Below are 26,967 nucleotides of genomic sequence, written 5' to 3' on the forward strand. Positions count from 1 at the left end.
GCCAGTTGCGGGGAGCAGCAGCAGGAGAGGGCTGTGGTCTCCCTGCCATGCTTGCAGGCTTCCTAGAAGCACATGGCCGGCCACTCTGGGAAACAGACGTGGGACTCGGCTGAGCTCTCGGTCTGAGCCAGCAGGGCTCTTCTGGTGTCCTTAAGGGTGCAACCCAATGGCTGTTTAGAGAGAAAAAAGTGCTACCATTCTCAGCATGCTGGGAGTTGTAGGACTCTTTCCTGTCTAAACATGCATGGGATTGCGCCCTACGTTACAAAATGTTTGCTCTTAAGAGGACAGTTGGTGCTTTTCTTCCTTTCAGCCCATCACGGTGCCACAAAGGACTATCACTGTATGAACAGGTTGACTAATATACATTTGGGGGGCAGCGGGGAGTAACTTTTATAGACTTCCCTGCAAGGCTGTCATCACGGTGCCCTTCGAGGAGCTGAGGGGAAATGAAGGCAGATGCCCGCTCCCAGACCAGTGCTTCACACCTTGGACAGCTGCCTTAGAGTTCTGACTAGTTCTTCTGACTGAAACCCGGAGTGGATGCACCGCCCCACTGACATCGGAGCCACCAGCCGCCACTGCCCCAGACTGCCTGGGGAAGGATGCTGCGCTGCAGAGCCCGGTCCAGTTGCCGTGCCCTGCCCAAGACACTGCCCTGCAGCTGCTGTGCTGTGCGACAGTATGAAGTCTGAATTTGCTTAACTAAAAATGCTGACTCTCCACCCTGCCATGTGAATTTCAATGCTAACTTCTTTTTTTAATAGAAAAGAAAACAATCCTTCTGACCAAGTCATCTTCAATCAACCTGTAACAAATATCAAATAAAAAAGACTGAAATGCTCCAGCCTCCCAACAAATGTACAAAAAAGAGGGTCAAATACAACCAGAAAGGAGTTCAAGTTCTGACAGCCTAGCAGAGGCCAACATGGGACTCCTTTGCTGCCTCTGTCAGAAGGTTCCGGCACAGCTGCCCAAAGGGGGGACCACAGAGCTCACTCTCATCCAGGGAGGTTTTACTGTGTTACACTTCAAAGGTTTCAGGAGGCAAGAAACTATTACCACGGAACGCACGGAGAACGCACAACTTCGGCAACCCTGCCCCTTGTAATAACAGTCAGGGAGGGGAGGACGAAGCAAGAGGAGACTGAAATAGCAGCTTTACCCCCAATGCCTCGCCCCGCCCTCCTCTGCTTCAGAGCTGTAAGACACAAGCTTTAAAAGCCAGCAGCCAGTCTCCTGGGCTTAGAAGGGCAGCAAAGCAGGTGGCAAGTAAACACAGCCCAGCCTGAACTCTGGCCCTCCAAGCGTGAGGTAGAGAGTTGCACCTTAAGATAAACGCCGAAGGAACTGGGAAAGAAATAAGGTAGCGACGAAAGGCCATGCCTGGGCCAGGAGCATCCCATTCCCTTTGGAGTGCGACAGAGGCAGGGGTGAATTTCAGAGATCCCTCCCTCCAGTTCTCCCAGCCAGAAGCCGAATCTTGCCAACCTGCAAGCTACGTTGCCGAGGGCTGCAGCCAGGCGCAAGAACGGCCACCTGCTGGCCGATGGTTGGAGAGGAGGCCATTGCTTGCCACATGAGAACCTCACTGGAGTCGCGCCTTATTTCAGTTTCCTGCCCCTAAGTTGGGAATAATCAACTGTGCCCTCAAGTTCCCCATAAGAAGCTCTGGGGCTCAAGGGCCACGCCGGATGTCAAGGAGCCTGGAAGCGTCCCGTGCTGGTTTAAGTCGGACTCCAGCGGGGGGCCCAGCCTGAGGAACCCTCAGGGGGCCTGGGGCAGCTCCTTCCGGAATCTCGCGGGGCCCGAGCTGCGCCCTCCTGCGGGCACTAGTGGCGACTGGAGACCAGCCCTTTGACCTTGGACATCTTCTTGGTGGGCTGCCGCTGCTCGGTGTGCGGGGGGGGCTCCCGCTCAGCCAGCTGCTGCTCCATCTCCTGGGCTGAGGAGGAGGCGGTGGCTTTCAGCGTCTTCTTGATGTTGGTGACCTGCAGGGAAGGGAAGGGAGGGGGAGAGAGGAGAGAGGGAGGCTCTTTGTGAGGAGGAAGCAGCAAGATGCACCCCACCCCTTGACCACCAGCTCCCTAGGTGCCATGCATCAGGCGAGGAAGCCCTCTGGCATCGGAGTGCTCACGGACACAGAGCCCTCGCTCCCTTTCAGGCAGACAAAGCAGCTGGAAGGAGGGAGGCAACAACTCTGGCCTGATCCAGACCTTGCCTCTCCTTCCCTCGCCGGAAGCTTTCCAGCAGAAAGGCAACTTTCTGGGACCAGCCTGAAAGCTTCTGGAAAGCTAGAAACCAAATGCAGCCCACAGGAACAAAGGAAGCTGCCTTAGACCAGTGCAAGCTATTTGGCCATCTAGTCCAGGATCGTCTCCGCTGACTGGCAGCAACTCTCCACGGCCTCACCTGCGCCCCACCTGCGCCCTGACCTTTCTAACTGGAAATGCCAGAGACCGAGCCTGGGACCTGCTGCATGAAGACCAGGTGCTCTACCACTGAGCTTCAGCGCCTTCTTTTCCAGCCACCTCAATTCTGGGAAGACGAGACTGACAGCTCCAGCCAGCTTTGGTAGGCAATGGGTCTCCGGGGAGCCAGAGACTCCTTGCCTCCTGCATCTGCTACTATCACCGGGCTTCTCATTTGCAAGAGCATCAAAGAAGGAGAGGAGGGAGCATCATATTATCACCACCATTTTGTCCAGGAGAATGCTTCTGTACTTGAAACGCTGGTACCATTATCTCTGGTGGTGGTACAGTGACGGTGTTCTGAGTGGTCCCCAAGCCCACCTTCCCGCCAATTCCTGGGTCATCAGCAAGCTTTGAACAAGTTGTGACATTAAAGGTTCTTCTTGCCTCGTCATGATGTAGACATGGTCAACTGACTCTTAGCACAGCATCCTGGGATGTTGGAGGATCTCAGGAGGGCACCTAGGGGTGCACAGTGCAAGTTATGCATAAGGATACAGCTTACGAGAAATTTGAGAACATGTTTGTCCTACAAAGGGTAAGGCCGCCAGACCTGTTGTCTCCCCTTCCCACCCCAATCCAAAGAAATCACAGGCTGTGTTACCAAGGCAGTGCAGAACGGAGAGAGACATACTTGAGGAACATATTACAGCAGGCCAGTGGAGGCTGGTGGCTCCGGGGTGGTGAATCCGCTCCAGATTTCAGTCAGAACCAGTGAGAACTCTAAAGGAGCTATCTCCTTTAGAGTTCTGACCGAAACCCGGAGCGGATTCATTGCCCCAGTGACATCGGAGCCACCAGCCTCCACTGGCAGCAGCACTTTTCAGTTCTGGAAAATATGGGGTGCAGGAGACAAAAAGTAACAGGGACTCCACATAAAGAAGAGGAAGCACTACAGAGCAAAGACAAGAATGAGAGGACTTGGATATAGCAAGCAACGCTGGATGTTTTGCAGAGATGGATTATAAATGAATAGCAGCATGCAGCCACTTACATTTGGCCACAGTGTAATCTCTCGGGATAGGAGGACAGGGAAAAGAAATAAATAATGGGGTTTCTTGCCCTTGGCAGCCCCTTCCTGGGCCTTATCCTTCCACATGGCTTCTTCCCTCACCTGGAAGGAAACGTCAAGCCACAAAAGGTAGTGAGGGAAACCTATGCCAGGGAAGACTAACCCTGATGGCATTAAATATATGTATATATATTGCCAGAAAAAGCCACTACAGGAAGGGGAGATTGTAGAGCAGAGAGGGGCAGCTGAATCCTTTTGCTTCTGTGCTCCGAATTGCCCTCTCCCAAAACAGGAAAAGGGGAGAAAGGGGAGGCAATTGGAGTCTGGTTGCATGTATTTGCATATAAAGTATTGTCAGCTCCTAAACAACCGGGGCAAAGCACAGGCCAGAAACACTAGTCAAGGGGGGAAATACAGGGTTAAGAAAGGGTTGCGCGGAGTACGCTAGGAGTTTTTGAAGGATCGCTTTTTTCGCAGTAGTTTCAGCGGCTTCACCTCAAAATTCAGTCAGCCACCGCGAAAACCTCATGTATGTACTGCCCTCTAGAGGCCAATAGAGGAACGGGCGCCCTCCTGAGCAGAATTTTCAAACTTCAGGACTGAACTGAGACACCAGTTCTTTGGCAGCCCAAGTGTGACCATCGTGCAGGCTTGTTAGAGCAACAGGACAGGATACAGGGCAGTGGTGGGGAGAGTGTGACCCCCCCAGATGTTGTAGGGCTGAAACTCCCATCGGTCTTCACCAGCACAGACAGTGGGGGGACGATAGGAATTGCAGTCCAGCTTCATCTGGAGGGCCACACGTTCCGCATCTCTGATTCAGGGGAACCGAGGGAAGTGGGCAAGGGAGCATCCCAAAGTACTTGCTCAGGCGTGTCCGGAAACGAGGGCTGCTTCTTGCTTTGACAAGTATAGCACTTCACTGGCCCGGAGTACCTACCTCTGTCTCTACCTGCTGCTGAATTCGGTTGTGGTTCTCTTTGTACTGGTTGGCTCTAAGCACCTGCTGTTCAATTCCTAACAGAACGGCTTCACACCCATCACACCTGTAAACACAACACTTGCAGTCAACGTCAGAGAGATGACACGAGTCGGAGAAATGGCGGTTCTGCCTGCATTGGGGCGCGGGGAGCCTCGAAATCTGGGGGCCCGCCAGGTGGCAGCTTACCATTCATGAAGCGTTTTTACGATGTCGCTGATGTCCTTCCTCTGGATGTCCCTGCCAATACAGAAATCCACTTCTAGCACCTGGTTACGCTGGTCTAGCTTCCCTTGGATGATGTCTGTGTAAACGGCTTCAATGATCAGATCTTCCAGCTCCCGCAGGTTCCGCATGTCCAGGTCTTTCAGTAACACTGAGTAAGGAATGCACTGGGGAAAAAGGAGAGCTCAGGTGAGACGCTGTCACTCCAGGACACAGATCAACAGGCTCATCCCAAGCTGAACATTGCTCTTATTAAAGGACGCAATCGGAGACACTGTTCCCTTTTGAACAGTATGTATGCCAGCTTCCCTGTCCAACAGGGGCCAATGAAAGCTTAGCTGCTCAAATGCTGGTTTCACATGTACATGTGTGAAGGTATCTGTGGGATGCGGGCGTGGAGGTCAACCATGCTCGGACTGAACCACTGATCCTGGAAGAGAAGCAGTAGTGACAGCACCATTTGCTCACAGAGGGAAATGGGCGAGCAGCAGCTGGAGGAAAGAGCTGCTCAGCACCACGGCTTCAGCTCAAGCTTCAAGCAGCAAGGTTGGCCCTGCTGCCTTGCAAGAGAACTGGGCAGTGACCGGGGTGAGGGGGAAGGCAACACCACTCATCATAGAAAAGCTTTAATACAGCTTGGAGCCAACTGAGGCATGCAGGTGCAGCAGGACACGCCTCCGCATGCGAAAAACTCCACTCATTCACCCACCAGACGGCTAGCATGCAGCGGGGGATCCCCAAAGGCAGAGGACAGTTAAGACGAGGGCCTAAGTTCAAGAGATTTCAAAAGATGAAAAGAAATTCAAAAGAGGAAAAGGCCCAGCCCAAGTTAGTTACGTGGAAATGCAGTCAACACTGCTAGGGCGTGTCACTCTTTGCCTTATTAGAGGGGGTGTGGGATGCACCTCCCAATACTTCTCCCATACAGGTGCCTATATTGAACCAACTGGAAGGCAAAATGCCTTTGAAGTGCACGAAGGCCGTGCTGAAGCAGCATTACCTGCTGAACTGCACCCAGTGTTCGCCTATTACTATTACTCAAAACCCACATACTATAGTCCATGCAAAAAACACTTTAGTTCTTGCTTCACTTGGAACAGCATAATGGGGCAGGGTCATTATTTCACTTTGTGGACAGAACTGCTCATGACTACATAGCAGTCCGTGGGTGACGCAAGGTTTGAAGCCGGGAAGTTATGGCTTGGGAGAGAGGGCAGGGAACAAACGATCGAGGCATCCGATTAGCTCCCATCCCAACTGTCAAAGAGAGGGGAAGTGACTCTGGCACACAAGGTGCAGTTCACCAATTGCTCTGTCTGCTTCCCCCACCATTTAAAATCTGTCTGAAGGCCCTAATGTTTCAGTCCCTGGACATCTCTTCTACAACCTGTGGCTCCTCTATGATTCCCCAAAGTTCACTGCATGCACAAGCGTATGTATCACTAGTGTACTAGGAGGCTCCTCACAAAACAGCTGGTCTTAGTTAAAGATGTCAGTACCTTACCTTCATTCTGGAAGCTAAGCTGACAATAGTTAAGTGCTTCAACTTGTTCTTCTGGGCCCCTGATAACTCCGGGAGGCTATTCTTGTTTGCTGCCCAAGAAATTGAATATGTTTAAATCAGACAACAGCCTTAAACTGAATTACCCAACACCATTTGTTTATTTTATACATTTATATGCTGCAATCTCTCCCATTTCCCTCTAGGCATTGGCAAATGGAGACGCATGGGGCAGTTAACAGAATGCTTGCTTCTGAAGGGAAGAGTATAGAGTGTCATTTGACCGGGTAACTATATTCATAACCAAAAAGGGAGGACAGACGGATGAGGCTCGAACTCTCCTTAAGCTGCAACCTACACAGTTCGTGAAAAATCTACACAAGAGGGTGCTGTTGTTTCCAGCATCCACTCATTCCTCTTCACATTTTTAAACAAAAAGATGGAACTCTGAGCAGTATGACATTGGGTGTGAATTGCCGGACTCGTAGAAAGCAGACAGGCATCACTTGAAAGATCACATGCTAGAGAGTCATGTAAGGCCCAGAATTCATGGATCTTGTACAGATGTCCTCCAAGGTTTGCTAATGTTGACGTTCCCTCCATCTCATTGTGCTTAATCAGTAAGTCCATTCAGGGTCATACATGATGCCCACCACTCAAAGTGTTTGAATGTTTTAATTACAAAACAACACTGGTTTTGCCCCTCACTTACGCAGGTTACGTTGAAATGCTGAACCCTCACACGTGGGACAAAAGGCTTGAGGTTACTTTGAGCAAGTGAGAACTGTTTTTACAAGAGGTATCACTTTAAAAAGTTTCAAGAAGAATGTACGGCAACTTTCACAGCCACCTATAGTACATTTGGATGAAAATCGAGTTTAGGCCCCAATTATTAACAAGGCAGATTTTGAAATAGGACCATTTCAAATCCTCCATATTGGACCATCTTACATTGCCCTTGAAATTTTTTATTGTGGCTGTATTGTTATATTGTGGCTTTAATATTGTGGTTATATTGCGGTTTTAATGTTCTATATATTTTATATTTTTTTATTGTGTGCCGTTTGGTTTTAATTTTTGTGAACCGCCCAGAGAGCTTCGGCTATTGGGCGGTATAGAAATGAAATAAATACATAAAATAAATAAATAAATAAATTTCAGAAGAGCGTGGGCTTTGAAAGGTGTTCAGGCAAATCAGTTCAGCTATGGTAAATGACTGCCTATTAACCTATTGGAGGTGCCATAACTTAATTGCACAGCACCTGCTCTGGATGCAGAAGGTCCCAGATTTAATCCCAGCCAGGCTTGGCAGTAGAGCTGCTCCTAGCCAGCGCTGGGCCGGTGGTCTGACTCTGTGCAGCAGCTCCATACGTTCGTATTGCTTCAGCATTCGTTGTGCATGGGGCACAGAGCAGAAAAATAATGCGCTATCCAAGGAAATACTTCAGTGCCAACACTGAAAAAGCAAGAGCAGGTAAAATCCATTGGAGGGGAAGGGGGCCTTCAAGAGAGAACACAGAAAGAGGAAGAGGAGAAGTGGACATGAAGTAACTGAACTGAGAGACTGAATGAAAGTGTAATGGAAGGTGAACAGAACATCCAGCTGCCATTGTGCAGCAGCTGCACCTGACTCCTCCTCCTTTGCCCTTGGAAAATGAAAACACCTGCAGTCCTGTGGGAATGGAGGCAAGGAGTGTGCAGGCAGATAACTGATGATCCAATTGCCAGCAGTCAGGGGAAGGAGGGAGATGGGATGGAAGGCAGTGGGCACAGTAAAAAAGAATCTTATGAAAACTGGGGGTGGGAGGCTGAGATGAGGAAATGATATACCAGTGCCATGCTTTATGTCGGGAAGGGTAGAAGCAGCCCTAATGTATTTATATTTTCATTATTTTATGTAAGCCACCTTAGCGATCCTTGGCGATTGAAAGCGGGGATAGAAATCAAACAAACATTCGCTGGAGATTGGTCTTGTTAAGCCATCTCCTGTTTTAGAGCTGAGCTCCACCCAAAAAGGCATGGAATTTTGCCTGTAGGATCTCCCATGAACCACCTTGGCCAAGGAAGGAAATTGGAAAGTAGCACACACATAGATGAGAATGTCTCCCCCACCCTGGTTAAACACATGCTCTAGAATACCAGCTGCCTCTTACCTACATAATCCGGGTATGTTCCATAGGCAAAAAGGTTCAGCAACTGAAAATAAGCAGCATTAGACCCTTCGGCAAGCTGCACACAAGAAGAAAAAGGAAGAGACTCATTAGAGGGCTATTGATCTATGGCTAATCAAGTGTTAGACTATTCCAGGGCTTATCAAATTACATTACTGCAAGCTTGCTTAAGTCAAGGAGACAGCACGGGGCCTTCCACAAGGGTAGCTGTTTCAGTGCCAGAATTTCCTGCATTCTAGGTTTGGTGCAAAATCTTAATCGGAATAAGTATGTAACATTGCACTATGTTTCATATACCCTTCTGGCATATGGACGGCGTCAGCTTTGCAGGCTGCAAAGGACCGTACTTGAGCATCAGATGGGAAACTATGTTCTAAATCGATGCAACAGTGCTGAATCTAACCTTCCTACTGCCCCAGTTGCAAGACTTGATAAAGACAACTTTGGATACCACTGTTTCCTCTTGCCCTGGCCTGGAGGAAACACATACCAAGTACAACACAAGAAGCAGAACTCTAAGGGCCCATGGGCAGGTACAGCAGGTTTTACTGCCATTTTCTATGGCTTAAGAACAATTACAAACAGCATCCATGATCCTGAGCACTCCATTAATACACAACCATTAATATTTGTATAGCACTTCACATGCATTTTCCAGCTGTACGCCTTACAACAACCCGGTAAGGTACATCAGTATTACTGTAGTCCATAATGCAGATGGGGGGACTGAGGCTGAAAGAGAGTGACTTGCTTAAGGCAACCTAGTGAGTTCTTGACAGAAGTGAGATTTCAACCAGGGACTTCTTGCTTTGTAGCTCAGTATCTTTAGCTGCTACACTACACCAGCTCTCACAACTTCATGCATTATTCTGACTGGAAGATGGGAGGTTAGTACTCTGCCCCATGGCCCAAGCTACGCACACCTTGGAAACTGATTGGTGTGGGTGGGAGGACTTATGCTTCCTCTGACAACTGCCTGCAGTCCTCTAGAGAAGCCCAGTATACATGTTGAGATCCTTTAGGGTCTCCAAGCTTGGTATGCTACCCAGGCAAGTTCTGGAAGGCAAAAGGAGGCGGTTACTTTCAGGCTGGGTCTCTTCCGAAGTCATGCTGTCAGCAGCCTCTGAACAGTGGCAGCCCTTTCACTTCATCATACAGAAATCCAGGTTTGCTTTACTGAGATCTCTCCTCTTGTGGTACCTTAAGAAATCAAGCAAAGCAACTGCCTCCTTCAAATTCAGATGGAATGTTACAGGGCCTGCTTTCCTCATGAGGAGTGATCAGATGACAGTGCTGTTTGGCAAAGATTGGGGTGAGTGGAGTTGGTTATCGCTGGTTCTGCAGAGAAACGGGGCATGGGGATGGCCCCCTTCACATGCCCTGCTTCCCTGCAGAATGGTGTTCCTGACAGCCTGCCAAATAGCTACCAGAAGCCCGATTCTGTTGGAAAACAAAGCAAAAGCTCCATCACTGGGATTGTGGTGGCAGCTCCCTGCCCAAAGTCATCACACACACCTCTTGCACATTTGTTAATTCCAGTAGCTCTCCAAAGACATAAACCCCAGGAGCCTCCAGCACTTGGTTGATAAGGGCAGTCAGAGCTGATCCACTGGTGCCTTTGGCTAATAAAATAAACTGGTCAAGGAGATTACAGGATGGTTTCTGTTCCCCTGCCATTCTAGATCCTTTAACCTACAAAAGAGAAAGAGTGGATAAGTGCTATTCAACACACTACTCAGAAGGTATATACAACAAGTATGGCCGGGACGGAAAATGTTAGCATCGTAGCTTCGTTTCTTATTCAAAAAATGTAATCCAAGAGAAACAAGAAGTCTATTCATGCAGAAAGCAGCGCAACTTCAACATTAAACAACTCAGTATACACCTGTGGGAGGCTGGGAAAAAGCAAACAAAGAACGTGGGCCAACTCAGGGCCTTGGGTGTACCCTTGGGATGAATATCTCCAGGTCTGGAGAAGCATGGAAACAAAGGCAGAATTATAATCCATCCAACTAATTTCAGAATTGCTTCCCAACTCCTGCTCATGAGATGCATTGTCTGCCCAAGAAAGGACATTTGTTGAAAATCCAAAATTACACATTCATGGATTTTCACATTTATGCCTCCCAAGCAGTCATGCAAGATGCAATCTTCAGTCTCAGGCACTTAGACCACTAGAAGTATTTTGTACCAGCTATAGTTGTAGATAACCATTTCAGCCACAGCACCTACTCATGCATTTATTATTATTGCTAATTATTATTATTTCTTAAATGTATGTATTGCTTCCGATTGCAAAAAGTAGTCTTAAAGTGACTTGCACACACAATACAGAAATCCAAGATTAATATAACAGGTAAAAATAAAACCCCCAAATCAATATAAACCATAATCAGCCCAATAATACAAATAAAAATACCATAAAGACATGATCTAAAAACAATACGAAACATGTTCATCCACAAGTACACATCTCCCTTCCTCTTCCTGGCTGCTCACAGCCTAGAATGAACATCACAAAAACAACCCATAACAATTGGGCCAAATGCCTAGGAAAATAAGTATGTTTTTGCCTGGTACCAAAAAGATGACAGCATCGGTGCCAGACAAGCTTTGTTGGGAAGAGCATTCCATAAACATGGGGCTATCACAGAAAAGGCCTGTTCCTCAACTGACAACCCCCACCAAGTTTCTCTTGGAGGGGGCACACACAGAAGGGTTTAAACAGGGTGAGGCAGTTCCTGAGGTATGGGGGTCCTAAGCCATGTAGGGTATCATAGGTTAAAACCAGCACTTTGAATTTGGCCTGGAAACAAACTGGTTACCAGTGCAGGTGAGCCAAGACTGGGTTTATATGTTCACGTTGCCTAGTCCTAGTCAACAACCTGGCTGCCAAATTCTGCGCTAGCTGCAGTATTTGAATCATCTTCAAAAGCAATCCAAGATACAAGGCATTGCAGTAAACTAACCTAGAGGTTACCAGAGCATAGACCACTAATGCTAGGCTATTGCCACCCAGATAGGGTCACAACTGGCCTACCAATCAAAGCGGGTAGAAGGCACTCTGCACCACAGAGGCCACCTGAGCCTCCAATGACAAATCCAGGAGGACCCCAAAGGTGTGCACCTGTTCCTTCAGGGGAAGTGTGTCCTCATCCAGAGCCAGTCACTTCCCTCATCTGGACAGGGAAACCTCCCACCAGCAAAGCCTCAGTCTTGTCTGGATTGAACTTCAGTTTATTGGCTCTCATCTAGTCTATTACCAAAGCTAGATGCCAATAATTTAGCTTTTCATGCTGAAGTGGGCTTGGGCAAAAGTGCTTTGGCAGGGGAAAAAACTTCGCAGAGAACAGCCTAGATTGGTTACAGGAAATTGCTGGGCCAGCAGGAAAACAAAGGGCCTAAGCCCAGAAAAGCAGCACTAGAGAAAGAGCAAGGAAAATGGCAGATTTGAAACTAAGAGAAGAGGTTTAGGAGGAGGGCATCCCAGAAACGTGTTTATGGATGCGAAGAATTATTGGAAGCCTTCCAAGGCACTATCTTGAATTCCTAACATATTAATCTGAACATTTTTTATTTTTTTTTGCTTCTGATCACCCTAAACCTCTTCCCTTCTTACTGTTCCCACAAATCATCATCTCCCTTAAGCCAACACCTGAATGTTTTTTAAAAGCTCATTAATAGAGAGGCAGGACCCAACCTCTGCACCATGAATGGTGGGGGTGGACCAGGATTGGGGAGAGAATTATGTTAGCCCTGGATGAGGGCTAATAAATTGAGGCTTAATCCAGACAAGACAGAGGTGTTCCTGGTCAGGAAGAGATAGAATAGGGATTCAATCTGTTTTGGATGGGATAGCACTCCCTTTGAAGGATCAGGTTCACAGTCTGGGAGTGCACCTGGACTTGGCTTTAGACCAGGCGGTGCCTGGGGCCAGGAGTACATTTGGCCAGCTGGTACACCAGCTGTGCCTGAGCAGGTCAAATCTAGCCACAGTAACACACACCTTAGTTACATCCAAGTTGGATTACTGCAATACACTCTACATGGGGCTACCTTTGAAGAGTTTGGGTAGCTTCAGTTGGTCCAGAACACAGCTGCAAGGATGTTGCAGGGCACTTGCCCATGGGATCATGTTACATCAAACCTGTAATACCTGCACTGGTTATCCATCTGCTTCCCGGCACAATTCAAAGTGTTGGTAACTACCTTTAAAGCCCTAAGGGTGCAATCCTATGCATGTTTCAACGGGAAACCTCCCCCCCACACACACACACACTTCCAGCCTTCCTCAGCCTGCGTTCCAGGTTATCTCCAGGACTGCCTTCTTCATATTTTAGGGAGCAGACAGGAAGATAAGAGGCCCTTTTCTATGTCCCATTTAGGGTGGAAATATGGTTGAGTGGAATGAGAAAGAGAGAGAGAACGTTCTTAGCAGCTGCACACTAATTGTGGAATGCCTCAGGAAGCGTGGTTGATTCTCTCCCTCACCGTTTTTCATCAGCTGTTGAAGACCATTTTATTTCAGCAAACTTTTGTTGTATGTATGCATTTCAGCAGGCTTTTGTTTTAACCCCTGGCCCTATCTACTTGGTCAATTTTTAAAATTGTTCTTTGCACAAAATTGTAATTTTTAAATGTTGAAAGCTGCCCGGAGTGGTGCATTTGCACCACAAGGGCAGCTATAAATGTTCTAATAGAATAAATTCAAATGCTCATGAAAATCAAAGTCAATAATTTCTCTCATGCATGTACACCTCTTTAAGTTTACTTGGAAGTAAGTGCTTCAGTGTGCAATTCTATGCACACCTACTTGGAAGTAATTCTAGGATAGCTCTGATAAGGTTGTTCCTAAGCAAGCCACACACACCAGTCAATGGTTTCTTTTAAAGGAGAGCGTGTGTAAAAAACATCAAGACTGAAGTACCTCTACATTGAGTTGCAGGATAGGATTTGTAGTGGGTACCTGGTCAAAGGGAGGCACAGAAGGCGAGGCAGAGGAATGGAAACACATGAAGCACTTCCCCTCATCAAGTGCTTTGGGGTCAACAGCAAGTAAGAAGAAAAACCCTTTGTGAAGAATACACATATATAGAGTGTGTGGGCGCGTGTGTGCGCGCGCGCGCGCGCACGCATGTGTAGTGCCCTCCAGATGTGTTGGGACTACAACTCCCAGCATTCCTGGTGGGGGATGCTGGAAATTGTGGTCCAAAAGATCTGGAGGGCACCAGGTTGGGGAAGGCTGCTCTATAAGCACATATATAGGTTGTAAGCTTAAGGGTAGGGACTGTCTCATTATTATTAAACTTTGTCAGTGGCTCTGGGAGCCTTATTTGGCTCAAGAGTGGGGTAAAAATACTGCGCGCTCTCTCTCTCTCTCTCTCTCTCTCTATATATATATATATATATGGAGTTGTTGTTCAGTCGTTCAGTCGTGTCCGACTCTTCGTGACCCCATGGGCCACAGCACGCCAGGCCTTCCTGTCCTGCGCTCTCTCCCGGAGCGTGCTCAAGTCCATATTCATTGCATCGGTGATGCTATCTAGCCATCTCATCCTCTGCCGTCCCCTTCTCCTTTTGCCTTCAGTCTTTCCCAGCATCAGGGTCTTTTCCAGAGAGTTTTCTCTTCGCATTAGGTGGCCAAAATATTTGAGCTTCAGCTTCAGTATCTGTCCTTCCAATGAGCACTCAGGGTTGATTTCCTTTAGGATGGACTGAGAGGGAGGTATAAAGAGGCACAACAGCAAAGCTATAAGGAGGCTCTGCATACATTCTGTATTGTGTGTATATATACATGCGCACACACACACACATATCCATGAAATGTAGACTTAACAGCAGAGTAATATCTAAATATATTTTGACATTACTCCGTTGTTAGTCTGTCTACCTTATGTATATTTCATTTCATGTACTATACCGCCCACTCGCCGAAGCTCTCTGGGCGGCTTACGAAGGCTGCGTGTCCACAGATGTATGCGCGTGTCTCTCTCGCGACACGACACGACACAGCACAGAACGTGTCGTTCTTCAGCGCGCACCAGCCCAGGCGCGGCACACGGCGCCTGGAAGGCGGGCAGGGAGGGCCGTGAGGGGCGCGTCTCGCGGAGGGGGCGCCTCCCCTCGCCCGGAGCAGGGCCCCGCGGGGCGAGGGCGGAGGGCGCCGTCTCCTCGGCGGCAGGAGCCCGCCCGGCCACTCCGCCCACCGAGGCCGCGTCCCCTCCTTCCCAGGCACGAGCCGCCCCCCGCGTCCCCCCGCCAGCCGCTGCCCGCCCCGACCGACCTGCCCGGCGCCGCTCCCGCCCGGGTGGCCCGCCCGCGCCTGCCTCCTCCGCCCGCGCCGCTCCTCAGGCCGCCATGACAGCGACGACGGCGATGCCGGCACGAGTGCCGCGCGCGCAGGCGCGTCCGCGGCCGCCTCGGGCTCGGGCGGAAACCGCTTCCCGCGCGCCATGGTTCCGCCGGAGGGCGCCGTGCTGGGCGGCGGGCGGCGCTTTTAACCTCGCCGCGAAAGATGCGGCGGGGCGTCTTCAGGCTGACCGTCGGGACTGATTATATCAAACACGCATTTTCTGTATTTATTTATTCATTTCATTTCTGTACCGCCCAGTAGCCGAAGCTCTCAGGGCGGTTCTCGAAATTATTTAATATGTTCCATGCTAAATTTAAGACGTTCAACCTAAATTTGATATCTTCCATTAAGTATGTTGTATTCCTTTATTTGCCCATTTAAAACACTTATATACAGCTCTTAACCCAAGTCGATTCCAGGGTGGTTGGTAATAATAAATACAACAGTATAAAAGTTTGTTTCAAAAGATTTATATAGCGTATTTGGGGTGGGTTAGGGTATTAAAAAAAAAAAATATGGTAAGATTTTATTGTTTTAAATTGTTTTATGGGGGTTGTACATCGCCCAGAGTGGCTGGGTGACCAGTCAGATGGGCGATTAATAAATTTAATAAATAAATAAATTTTCATACTGATTTCAAAAACCAGTCCTCACACACTGAAACAGCCAGAAAATAATACCATCTAAATAAACTCAACGACACTCTTAGCACAGTGCTATACATGTCTTCTCAGATGTAAGTCCTCTCATTGAGGCCAACGGGTGTAAGCCCGTGTTCCCCTACTTGGGAAAAGGATGCATTGAAGCCAATGGGAGTGACTTCTCAGTAAATACGTGCACAGGACCAAACTGTAATGCCAGGAAGAGGGAGGCACACCCAAGCCCTATACCAATAGATTTAGGAACACCTACAACTCCCATCAGCCCTAAGTAACATATCCAGCGGTGAGGGATGAAGCGAGTTGTAGGCTAAAACATCGGGAGGGCCATAAGTTGCCTACCCGTGTAAGCTTTGGAGAGTAAGCTTTGAAGTTGCCAGGTTGGCAGCACTCCTTTCCCTGATACGCAAAGTAGGATCTTGTGGTTGAGAACTCTTTAAAAACCAACAACAAAAGTTGATATTGGGGCAGAACCTATTGGAGTGAAGGGCCAGCAAAAGTGGGCGTGCGTGTGTGTGTGTGAGAGAGAGATCCCAGCACGAAGTGCACTTTTTTCACACTGCCATAAACTGGGTCAACGTTTTCACTGAGCTATCCACCAAGACCCCAAGATCACTCTCCTGGCCAGTCACCACCATCTCAGACCCCGACAGCGTATATGTGAAGTTAGGATTTTTTTGGCCCCAGGGTGCATCAATTTATATTTGCTTACATTGAACTGCATTTGCTATTTTATTGTCCTTTCACCCATTTTGGAGAGATCCTTTGGGAGCTCTGCAATAAGAACATAAGAAGGGCCATGCTGGCTCAGACCAAGGGTCCATCTAGCCCAGCATTCTGTTCACACAGTGGCCAACCAGCTGTTGACCAGGAAGCCACAAGCAGGACATGAGCGCAACTGCACCTTCCCACCCATGTTCTCCAGCATCTGGTGTACATAGGCTTACTGCCTCTGGTGCTAGAGGTAGCACAGAGCCATCAAGACTAGTAGCCGTTGATAGCCTTTTCCTCCAGGAATTTGTCTAGCCCCCTTTTAAAGTCATCCAAATGGGTGGCCATCACTACATCCTATGGTAGCAAATTCCATAGTTTAACTATGTGCTGGTTGAAGAAGGAGTTCTTTTTATCTGTCCTGAATCTCCCACCAGTCAGCTTTGTAGGATGACCCTGGGTTCTAGTATTTTGAGAGAGGGAGAAAAATGTCTCCCTATCCACATTCTCCACATAATTTTGTAGACCTCTATCATGTCTCCCCTTACCCTCCTTTTTTTTTTAAGCTAAACAATCTCAGCTGTTGTAACCTTCTCTCATAGGGGAGGTGCTCCAGCCCCTTGATCATTTAAGGGCACAATCCTATAGGGATAGGCGGCTGCCTCCAAACTAGGAGGTGACCGCCTATCCAATGCAGGGCAGGAGAAGCATGGAGGGGATCGTTCCCTCTGCACTTCTCCTGCCCTGCATTTGTGGCTAGACAGTTGATTTCGATTGTCTAGCCATGGGAAGGCGGAGCAGGGGAGGAGGCTGCTGGACGACACATAGGATGCCTGGAATGCCCCCTGGAACGCCCTGTTTTGGCTGCTCCGTGCTCCTCTTCCAAGCGCAGAGCTTGGAGCTGTTCCGTGCTGCCTGCAAGGCAGCATGGAAGGGGGGAAGGTCGGTTCTCAGAAACCCACATATCCTATGGCCGTCTAGCTGTAGACTAGCGGCCATAGGATTGCTCCCTTAGTTGCCTTTTTCTGCACTTTTTCCAGCTCTACAATATCTTTTTTTAGGTGTGGTGACCAGAACTATACACAGTATTCCAAGTGAGATCACACCATATATTTATATAAAGGCAGTATGATATTGGCAGTTTTATTCTCAATTCCTTTTCTAATTATGCCTAGCATGGAGTTTGCCTTTTTTACAGCAGCTGTACACTGGGTCGACATTTTCATTGAGCTGTCCACCACAACCCCAATAACTTTTTCTTGGTCAGTCACCACTAGCTCAGATCCCATCAGGCTATACTTGAAGTTGGGATTTTTTGCCCCAACGTGCATCACTTTCCACTTGCTTACATTGAAATGCATTTGCCCTTTAGATGCCCCTTCTTCCAGTCTGGATAGATCCTTTTGGAGCTCTTCACAATCCCTTTTTGTTTTAACCACCCTAAATAATTTGGTGTCATCAGCAAACTTGGCCACTTCACTGCTCACTCCTAATTGCAGATCATTTATGGACAGGTTGAAAAGCATTGGTCCTAATACAGATCCCTGTGGGATCCCACTATTTACTTCCTTCTATTGGGAGAATTTACCATGTATTCCTCCTCTCTGCTTTCTGTTCTTTAACCAGTTACTGATCCATGAGGGGACCTCTCCTCTTATTCCATGACTGCTAAGTTTGCTCAGGAGTCTTTGGTGAGGGACTTTGTCAAAAAGCCTTTTGGAAGTTCAAGTAAACAATGTCTATTGGATCACCCCTGTCTACATGTTTACTGACACTCTCAAAGAATTCTCAAAGGTTAGTGAGACAGGACTTACCTTTACAGAAGCCATGTTGATTCCATTTCAGCAGGGCTTGTCCTTCTATATGCTTACTCATTTTATCCTTAATAATGTCTTCAACCAATTTATCCGGAACAGTCGTTAAGCTAGCTGACCTGTAATTTCCCCGGATCCACCCTGGAGCTCTTCACAATCCTTTTTTGGTTTTTAACACACTTGAATGATTTGTTGTCGTCAAGAAACGTGGCCAGCTCAGTGCTCACCCCTACCTCCAGACCATTTATGAACAATTTTAAATTTTAAAAGCATTGGTCCCAGTACGGATTCCTGGGTGACCCCACTTCTTATGTCATCCAGTAAGTGGGATTCTGTCACTTTTTCTTCAGCACACCAGAATGTTAAGTTGTTCTGTTCAATAGATCTCTTTAATTTCAGAGAACAGCTTCTGTACCAAACTACCCATAAGAACACTCTGAGGGCTTCTAAGGTAACTAGACCTGTTCCACCTTGCTCAATAAAAGACAAGTGCTCATCAACCAGGTACAAAAGACAAGCATTGATCAGTCTTTCAGAGATGAAATTCGAAGTATCTCTGCTTTGTAACAGCTCCCCCACCTCCTAATAGCTGTCTGAGTTTCGTGACCTGTTAATGGGGTGAATAGGTAAAAACAGCAGGGGGTCAACAGACCTAATAGGTAAAAACAGCAGGGGGTCAACAGACCTATTTCCGATGTGAGAAACAGAATCCTGACTAGTATGCCAAGATTCAACATCATTCAATTTTAATTCTGCCTGGTTATGTGCCTGTGTGTGAGTTTTAAACTTTACAAATTTTATTAGGTTTGTTTGTTTGTTTGTTTCAAGTATAAGCATTGAACTCTTTAGCAATAATCAACAGAAGGAACACATCTGAAGAAGGGGAAAAGTACAACATGACAATATAAAAACAATTCATATGTTATGCAAAAAATGAAAACAGACGTTTGTAGATGACACAGTAAAGGTCACCACAAGTATACTGAGGTGGCCCAGAAAGGACTGGACTAGAAGTTCTAAAGAGGTACAGTCATTCTTAACAAACTTTATAAAAGGGTACCATTTGCTTCTGTTTAAATAATTCTTTGAGGGGGCAATCTTATGGCCCCTAGACAGCATGGGGTGGTGGGCAGATAGGATATTGTGGATTCCTGGATCTGAGGTTGGAGACAGCGCTCTAACCTTGGATCCAGGAATCTGTGCTCCAAACCTCCTCCCACTCCCAGCCGACATGGAAAGAACCACAGCTACTGCCTCTCCAGGGTTGGGAACGCACCCTCGGTGAGGGGGTAAATGGACGTTCTGGTGGGAGGGGAGGGGGCTGGAGAGGCCAGGATACGAGCTATCCCAAGGCCTCTCCAGCCTCCTTTCGTCCCCCTCTGAAGCGCCCCAGCTAGATGGGCAAAAAAGCGAAAATGCGGAATTGGTGGAGCAGGGAGGTGAAGATCGCCTCTGCTGCTCCTCCCGTTCTGCATTGGATGATTCCAGTGGATCATCGCAGTAGGACTGTACCTTGAGAGGCAAATCTGAAACATTTTTGTCATTATCACCACATTCTATAACCTAAGGCAGGGGTGAGCAGAATGTAGATCGCCAGAGTTTTGGACTTCTACTCCCAACATTCCTGACCATTGGCCACACTGACAGAGGCTTCTGGGAGTTAAAGTACAAAACATCTGGTGATCTATCTTCTGCAGCCCAGTCCTGACCCAAGGTACAAGTATGCAACTGTAAGAAAATTGGAGAATTTCTAGTGTTTCCAAAAACAACAAAACCACACACTCAAAAGGGAAAGCACCAAATCTTTGTAAACAGGACATTTAAAATCCTCATCAAAAACATATACTCTAGGTTGCTAGGTGACGGACTGACCAACTTATGGATCTTTTAACCCCCTCCCCCCCAATAAAAACAAACAAGAAAGACATTACATATGAGAGGGTGCCTAGCAGTAACTACAACATCCCCAGCACTTGGCTGGTGTATTTATAGACATCACTATGATTTAATGTGGTATGATAACAACAATGCAAAACTTCCTGGGTCGCTTTTTTAGTTTTAACTGAAACAGTTCTTATGAGTGCTTTGTTCAAACAGAAGACTATTGCTCAAGACATATTATTTATTTATTTATTTATTTATTTATTTATTTTCAATACTGAAGCTGAAGCTCAAATATTTTGGCCACCTAATGTGAAGAGAAAACTCACTGGAAAAGACCCTGATGCTAGGAAAGATTGAATGCAGAAGGAGAATTCCTATGGAATTTCCTGCCTGACCTCTAAAGGCAGGGAATTCCATAGGAAGGGGGCCACCACACTGAAGGCTCTTTTCCTGGTGGACTCCAACTGGGCCATAGGTCCCTGTGGAACCACCAGGAACGTGCCCTCTGATGACCTCAGTGACCGGGCAGGTTGGTAAGGAAGGAGACGCTCTCAGGTATCCTGGTCCCAAGTTGTTTAGGGCTTTGTACGCTAGTACTAATACCTTAAACCTGGCCTGGTAGTGAATAGGCAGCCAGTGCAGTTCCCTCAGCAGAGGAGTTACACGCTGAAAAGGGGCAGCTTCCGACAACAGCCGAGCTGCTGCATTCTGCACTAGCTCCAGCTTCCGGACCAGCCTTAAGGGCAGCCCCACATAGAGCGCATTGCAGTAATCCAATCTTGAGGTTACTAATGCCTGTACCACCGTGGTCAAGCTATCCCTGTCCAGGAGAGGCCGTAGCTGGCGAACCAGCAGAAGCTGGTAAAAGGCACTCCAAGCTGCCGTGAGCACTTAGGCCTCCAGCGACAATGATGGATCTAGGAGGACCCCCAGACTATGGAGCTGATCTTTCAGAGGGAGTGCAACCCCATCCAGAACAAGCAATGAGCCTATCTCCCGGATCTGGGAACCACTCACCCACAGGGCTTCCATCTTGCCAGGATTCAGCTTCAGTTTATTGGCCCTCATCCAGCCCATTACTGAGTCTAGGCACTGATTCAGGGCTTGCACAGCCTCTCCTGATTCAGATGTCACAGGGAGATAGAGCTGCGTGTCATCAGCATACTGATGGCACTTGGCTCCGAATCCCCTAATGACACTCCCAGCGGCTTCATGTAGATGTTAAACAACATATAGATGTTAAACAACATTGGGGACAAGATGGTACCCTGCAGCACCCCATAGCTCAATTGCCAAGGGGCTGAGGAATAGTCACCCAATGTTACTCTCTGAAATCAGCCCCGTAGGTAGGACCAGAACCACTGTAGCACAGTGCCTCCAATACCCATTCCATGGAGTCGATCCAGGAGGATACCATGGTCAATGGTATCAAAAGCCGATGAGAGATTGAGCAGAATTAACAGGGTTGCACTCCCCCTGTCCCTCTCTTGATAAAGGTCATCCATCAGGGCGACCAAGGCTGATTCAGTCCTGTAACCAGGATGAAACCCAGATTGAAATGGGTCTAGATAATGGGTCAGTATCCTCCAAAAGTGCCTGCAGTTGGTCCACCACGACCCTCTGAAGTACCTTCCCTAGAAAAGGGGTATTTGCGACTGGGCAGTAGTTGTCTAATACTATTGGGTCCAGAGTGGGCTTCTTCAGGAGTGGCCGCACTACTGCCTCCTTAAGGACAGCTTCCCTTCCTGTAGGGAAGCATTTATTACTCCCTGGACCCACCCAGTCATACCCCCTCGGCTAGCTTTTATTATCCAGGAGGGACAGGGATCAAGAGGGCACGTGGTCGGTCGCATTATTGCAAGCATCTTGTCCACATCATCAGGCTGTAACAACTGAAACTGATCCCACAAAATCGGGCAGATGGTGGCATCAGACACCTCGACTGGTACTGCACTAACAGCATCAAGGCTGCTGCGGAGACAAGCGATTTTGTCCTCAAAGTGCGATGCAAAAAGGTCACAGCGGGTCCTCGACGGGGCCAGGGCCCCATTTACTGGGGAAGATGTTAACAACTGCCGGACCACCTGGAAGAACTCCGCTGGACGGCTACTTGAGGATGCAATGGAGGCAGCAAAATAAACCTCCTTTGCTGCCCGCACTGCCACGCAGTAGGCACAATTATGCACTCTAGAGCATGCTCAGTCATCTTCACTTTGAGTCTTGCGCCATTTGCGCTCTAGCCGATGCCCAGCCTGTTTCATTGACCATAGCTCCCCAGTATACCAGGAAGCAGAATGGGCTCCACAGTGCCGGAGAGGGCACTCGGGTGCAATCAAATCAATGGCCCTCCACATCTCACTGTTCCACAGTGAGGCTAGGGCCTCGGCTGGATCACCAGCTCTCTCCACTGGAAAATCCCCAAGAGCATTCAGAAAGCCATTGGATTCCTTCAGTCTCCTGGGGCAGACCATCTGAATTGCCAAATATATTGGTTGCTCTATTTTTGTTTGCCATGTTGTATAGAAGTCCTCAGTATTCCCACAAGACAATGTAACCAAGACGTGATAAATGTATCTATGAGGATTTGTGTTTTGTGTGAACTGAAATGAATAAGATGCTCAGATTCTGTGAGGATACCAGTCGTTTATGTTTATATGGTGGGATTAGTAAGGTGCAGCGCTTGAAAATATCTGAAATCTTTTAACTTTCACATTGTTAAATTTAGCAGAGGTCTTCCATAATATATCTGAAAACTCTAAAACTCTCATGGCTGCCATTTTGGTTACCTACCCTTAAAAAAACAGTGACACCTTAATCGGCAAGCATTTGGCAACATTGGGGATAATACCTGGGGATAATAATAACCTGACAAGGGTTGTATTAAAGATTTCAGCGTGTAAACATACGAGAAGAACTTCAAACGCTCAGAAATCTGATATAAATGCAAAGTATTATTATTATACTTGTTTACATTGGTCAAATGTGAGAGCATAACATACCAAGTAAAATTTAATCACAGCCTCCCAAGTTGTGTTACAAAAGAGCAGTGAGAAATGACCATGAGAAAAACAAAAAAAAAACAAATCAACAGCTGGGCAAAGCCTTTATTAGGATCAATCAAAATGCGATTAAAAGGTGTGCAAACTTTCGAGTTCTCTAGAACTCTTCATCAAACTAGATGGTACAAAAAGCAGAGGTGATGGGGGGAACAAAAAAATACAAAGATTAGGCCACTCTGGTGGTTTCTCTCTACTGAATGTTTATTTCCATTATGGATTTACTGCATTTCTATACAGGCCAATAGCCAATCTGGGAGATTCACAAAACAAAGACTAAAACCATAAGATACATAAGTACAACAAAACAATGTAAAATCCAAAACAAATTAAGGGTGCAATCCCCTGCATGTTTTTCTGTCTTAACGTGCAGAGGATCGCGCCCTAAATCAGCCACAGAATAAAACCACAGTGAAAGAAGCAGCCATGGCCCTGTCCGCAGTGTAGTGGAGGCAGGGCTCGCAGGGACGCAGCCCTGGCACTTTTTCATTAGCAGGGACTCTGATGTCATCTGCCACCCCCCTCAGAATTCCCTCTTCCCTCTGAGCTTAGCTGCGATCCTCACTGTAGCTGTGGGGGAATGAATTTTCCAAGCAACAATATAGTTCCATGTTGGAACGCAAAGTATTTGGGATGACTTGGTCTGGAATGGGCAATTAAGACCTATTTGCTTTACCAATGACAGGCTCCTGGTGGAGATGAAAACTCCTAGAACTGGCTTGTTGATATGGATTGACACAGCTGCCTGAAATATTTGGACTGCCCTTGGAGACTGTGATCAATGAGCTCCTGCACTTTCAAATTTACCACTACACCATAGAATAGAATCATAGAATAGTAGGGTTGGAAGGGCCATTGAGTCCAACCCCCAAAACACATGTTGTCGAGTCCAAAATACACAACTGTGTGTGTGTGTGTGTGTGTGGTTCAATCCAGCTGGGTGTGTGGACATTTCTGTTGGAGGGGGAGGGAGGAGATATAATGAAGGAGCTTAGGGAAGACTAATGGGTAATGTTGGGGTGCTAAGGGAGTGTGCAAGGGGGCTGTTTAAATGAGAAGGGATCTGTCCATGAAGGCTGAGTTGAGAGGGTGAAGCTTCCATAGAGTATCATATTTTGAAAACCTAAAAAGTTTGTGTGTGAGTGAGTGAGTGAGTGAAAAAGATTAACACCCCTGCATTTTTTCTCAGACATCCAGTTGAAATACCCCTGCCTCACTCTCAGCTGCGCTGTTTTTGGATCCCAGTGGAAGGCTGTATATTTTACAAGGTTGTACAATTTAGAAGGGGGCGTGGCTGTGACTGTCATGGAGGGACCCTGCACTTCTGGATTTGCCACTACACTACTGCCTGTCTGGTCCTATTGTTATGGACACATTTCAGCTTGTGCAGCCTGGGGATGCTGACAAGGTGGTTGGGGGACCGCGGCCTACCACTTGCTCTTTAGGTCCTTGCCCCTTCTGGCAAGTGAAGCCTGCCGGGGCTGGCTGTCAGGAGTGGTCGATGCCTCATTAAGGGACAGGGGAGTTCCGGCGGTCTTGAAGGAGGCAGTAATGAAACCATTGTTGAAGAAGCCAGGTCTGGATCCCGTGGCTACGGAGAATTAATCACCTAGTTTCAAATCTACCATTTGTGAGCAAGGTCTTGGAGAGTGGGTTGTGTCATGTCAGCTCTAGGCAGTTTTGGATGACACTGATTATTGAGATCCGGCTGGGTTCGAGACAGGAACTCCCTTGGTCACCCTGGTGGATGACTTACGCTGGGGAATGGATGCAGGGACTATGATCCTATTGGTTCTCCTGGACCTCTTAATGGCTTTCGATACCACTGACCTATCCTTCTGGACCTTCTCTCTGGGATGACACTTGGGGGCACGGTGTTGCAGTGGCTCCAATCCTTCCTGGGGGGACGGAACCAGAAGGTGGTGTTGGGGGATGCTTGTTCCACCGCCTTGGCCATTGACATTTGGGGTGCCTCAAGATTCTGTCTTGTCCCCCATGCTTTTCAACATCTACATGGAACCCCTGGGAGAAGTAATCCAGAGGTTTGGGCAGAGGTGTCATCGATACGCAGATGTGTGGGTGCAATAGAGGAGTGGATGAAGGCTAACAAGCTGAAGCTTAAACTGGATAAGACAGATGTTCTGTGGGTTGGGAAATCCACTAATCTGGATGGAGGTTTAGATCTGACTCTGGACGGGGTTATGCTCCCCCTGAAGGGCCAGGTATGCAGTCTGGGAGCGCTCCTGGATGCAGCGCTTTCTATGGCGTCGGTTGCCAGGAATGCTTTTTACCAGTTTAGGCTGGTTCGGTGGCTGTGCCCCTGTCTAGAGAAAGCTAACCTAGCCACAGTGACACATCTTGGTTGCATCCAAGTTAGATTACTGCAATGTGCTCTAGAGGGGCTGCCCTTGAAAATGATTCGGAAGCTGCAAGTGGGGCAGAATGCAGCATAAGGACAGTTGTGGGAGCTCTTCTGTATCATTTACATTGGTTGCCTGTTAGTTTCCAAGGCAATTCAAGCTGCTGGTTTTGGCCTTTCAAGCCCAAAATGGTTTGGGACCACGTTATCTGAAGGGCTGCCTACACCTGTATGAGCCTGCCCAAGCATTAATGTGAGAGAGGGGCCCTATTCTCTGGCTCACTGGCACTTGCCATTAGGCTGGTGCATACCAGAGAGAAGGCTTTCACCCCACACCTTTGGAATTTCCTGTTCTGAGAGGTCCGTATGGCTTCACCACTGCTGCCTTAAAAACAAACAACAGCCCTGAAGGCTCCTTTGTTGCATCTGATGCTTAAAAACCGTCATGCTGCTCTTGCTGCCTGTGCTTAATCGCAACTCCGTGTTCATGTTTTTGTAGTACTGTAAGCCGCCTTGCGTACCACCCTGATGGCAGGAAGCGAAGAGGATCTCAAGAGCCTCTTGCTGAGGGTGAGAGAGGAGAGTGCAAAAGCTGCTTTGAAACTCAGCAGTTAAAAAAACGAAGATCGTGGCATCTGGCCCCATCACTTCCTGGCATATGGAAGGGGAAGAAATGGAAGCAGTGACAGATTTTACTTTCTTGGGCTCCAAGATCACCGCAGACAGTGACTGTAGCCATGAAATTGAAAGACGCTTGCTCCTTGGGAGGAAAGCTATGGCAAACCTAGACAGCATAGTAAGAAGCAGAGACATCACCTTGCCGACAAAGGTTCGTATCATCAAAGCTATGGCTTTCCCAGTAGCAACGTATGGCTGTGAGAGCTGGACTATAAGGAAGGCTGAGCGCCGAAGAATCGATGCTTTTGAACTGTGGTGCTGGAGAAGACTCTTACGAGTCCCCTGGACTGCAAGGAGATAAGATCAGTCCATCCTAAAGGAAATCAACCCTGACTGTTCATTGGAAGGACAGATACTGAAGCTGAAGCTCAAATATTTTGGCCACCTAATGCGAAGAGAAAACTCCCTGGAAAAGACCCTGATGCTGGGAAAGACTGAAGGGAAAAGGAGAAGGGGACGGCAGAGGATGAGATGGCTAGATAGCATCACCAATGCAATGAAAATGAACTTGAGCATGCTCCGGGAAAGAGCGGAGGACAGGAAGGCCTGGCGTGCTATGGTCCATGGGGTCATGAAGGGTCGGTCACGACTGAACAACAACAACCCGCCTTGTGAGGGCAGAGTGCCCTGAAAGGTAGGTTAAATCTTTGTAATAATAACAACACCAGCAGTGCAAGGATAAAAAAGACCGTAAACCTGAAAGACTAAGGGGCCCAGGAGAACAAAAAGAAAACCCACGCAGGGCTTTGCAATCGGAGTTGAGCCCAACGTCACGTCTGAACGCGAGACCCGCGTGTAGCTGCCTGCTTCCGCAGCCTCCTTTCTGGCCGCCAGAGGGCGCTCTTCGCCGCAGGCGTTTGGCTCCTTGAGGGTTGACGTCGCCCCGCGCAGCGCTTCCTTGCTCGATTCGCCTACTGAGGGAGGTTGTCCCGCGGCGGCACCCGTCCCCCGCTCCGCCTGGGGTTGTCGAGGGAGAGGGGGGCGCCCCTTCCTTAGCGACCAGCTAGGCGCTGCCGCCGTCGTGGCCGCCCTCGCCCCCCGATTGGCCGCCGGCGCTGCCGGTCGCGCGCGGGGGCGGGACGGCGGGTGGCGATT

General features: G+C 48.1%; 1 protein-coding gene across 9 annotated transcripts; it reads right to left on the reverse strand.

Moving 5' to 3' along the window:
* Positions 1 to 735: 735 nt before the first annotated feature.
* COPS7B (COP9 signalosome subunit 7B) lies at positions 736 to 14,765 on the reverse strand. Of its 9 annotated transcripts, none has more exons than XR_014789644.1 (8): positions 14,643 to 14,765; positions 9,875 to 10,051; positions 8,342 to 8,417; positions 6,192 to 6,280; positions 4,652 to 4,854; positions 4,424 to 4,529; positions 2,859 to 2,933; positions 736 to 1,991 (listed from the first exon to the last, which is right to left on the reverse strand). XR_014789644.1 is itself a non-coding variant. In XM_084847721.1 (8 exons), the coding sequence occupies exons 3-8, from the start codon at positions 10,034 to 10,036 to the stop codon at positions 1,833 to 1,835; spliced, it is 795 nt and encodes a 264-aa protein (XP_084703847.1). In that variant the 5' UTR covers positions 10,037 to 10,051; positions 14,313 to 14,424; positions 14,643 to 14,765; the 3' UTR covers positions 736 to 1,832. The 9 variants fall into 9 exon arrangements, 8 of the variants coding, with proteins under 8 accessions (XP_084703847.1, XP_084703845.1, XP_084703841.1 ...); XM_084847721.1 differs by lacking the exon at positions 2,859 to 2,933 and adding an exon at positions 14,313 to 14,424; XM_084847719.1 differs by lacking the exon at positions 2,859 to 2,933 and adding an exon at positions 14,280 to 14,424.
* Positions 14,766 to 26,967: the final 12,202 nt, after the last annotated feature.

The sequence above is a fragment of the Heloderma suspectum genome, chromosome 3, assembly GCF_057233095.1.
Source record: "Heloderma suspectum isolate Gila_16-S chromosome 3, 16-S_ref, whole genome shotgun sequence".
NCBI classification, from domain to species: domain Eukaryota; kingdom Metazoa; phylum Chordata; class Lepidosauria; order Squamata; family Helodermatidae; genus Heloderma; species Heloderma suspectum.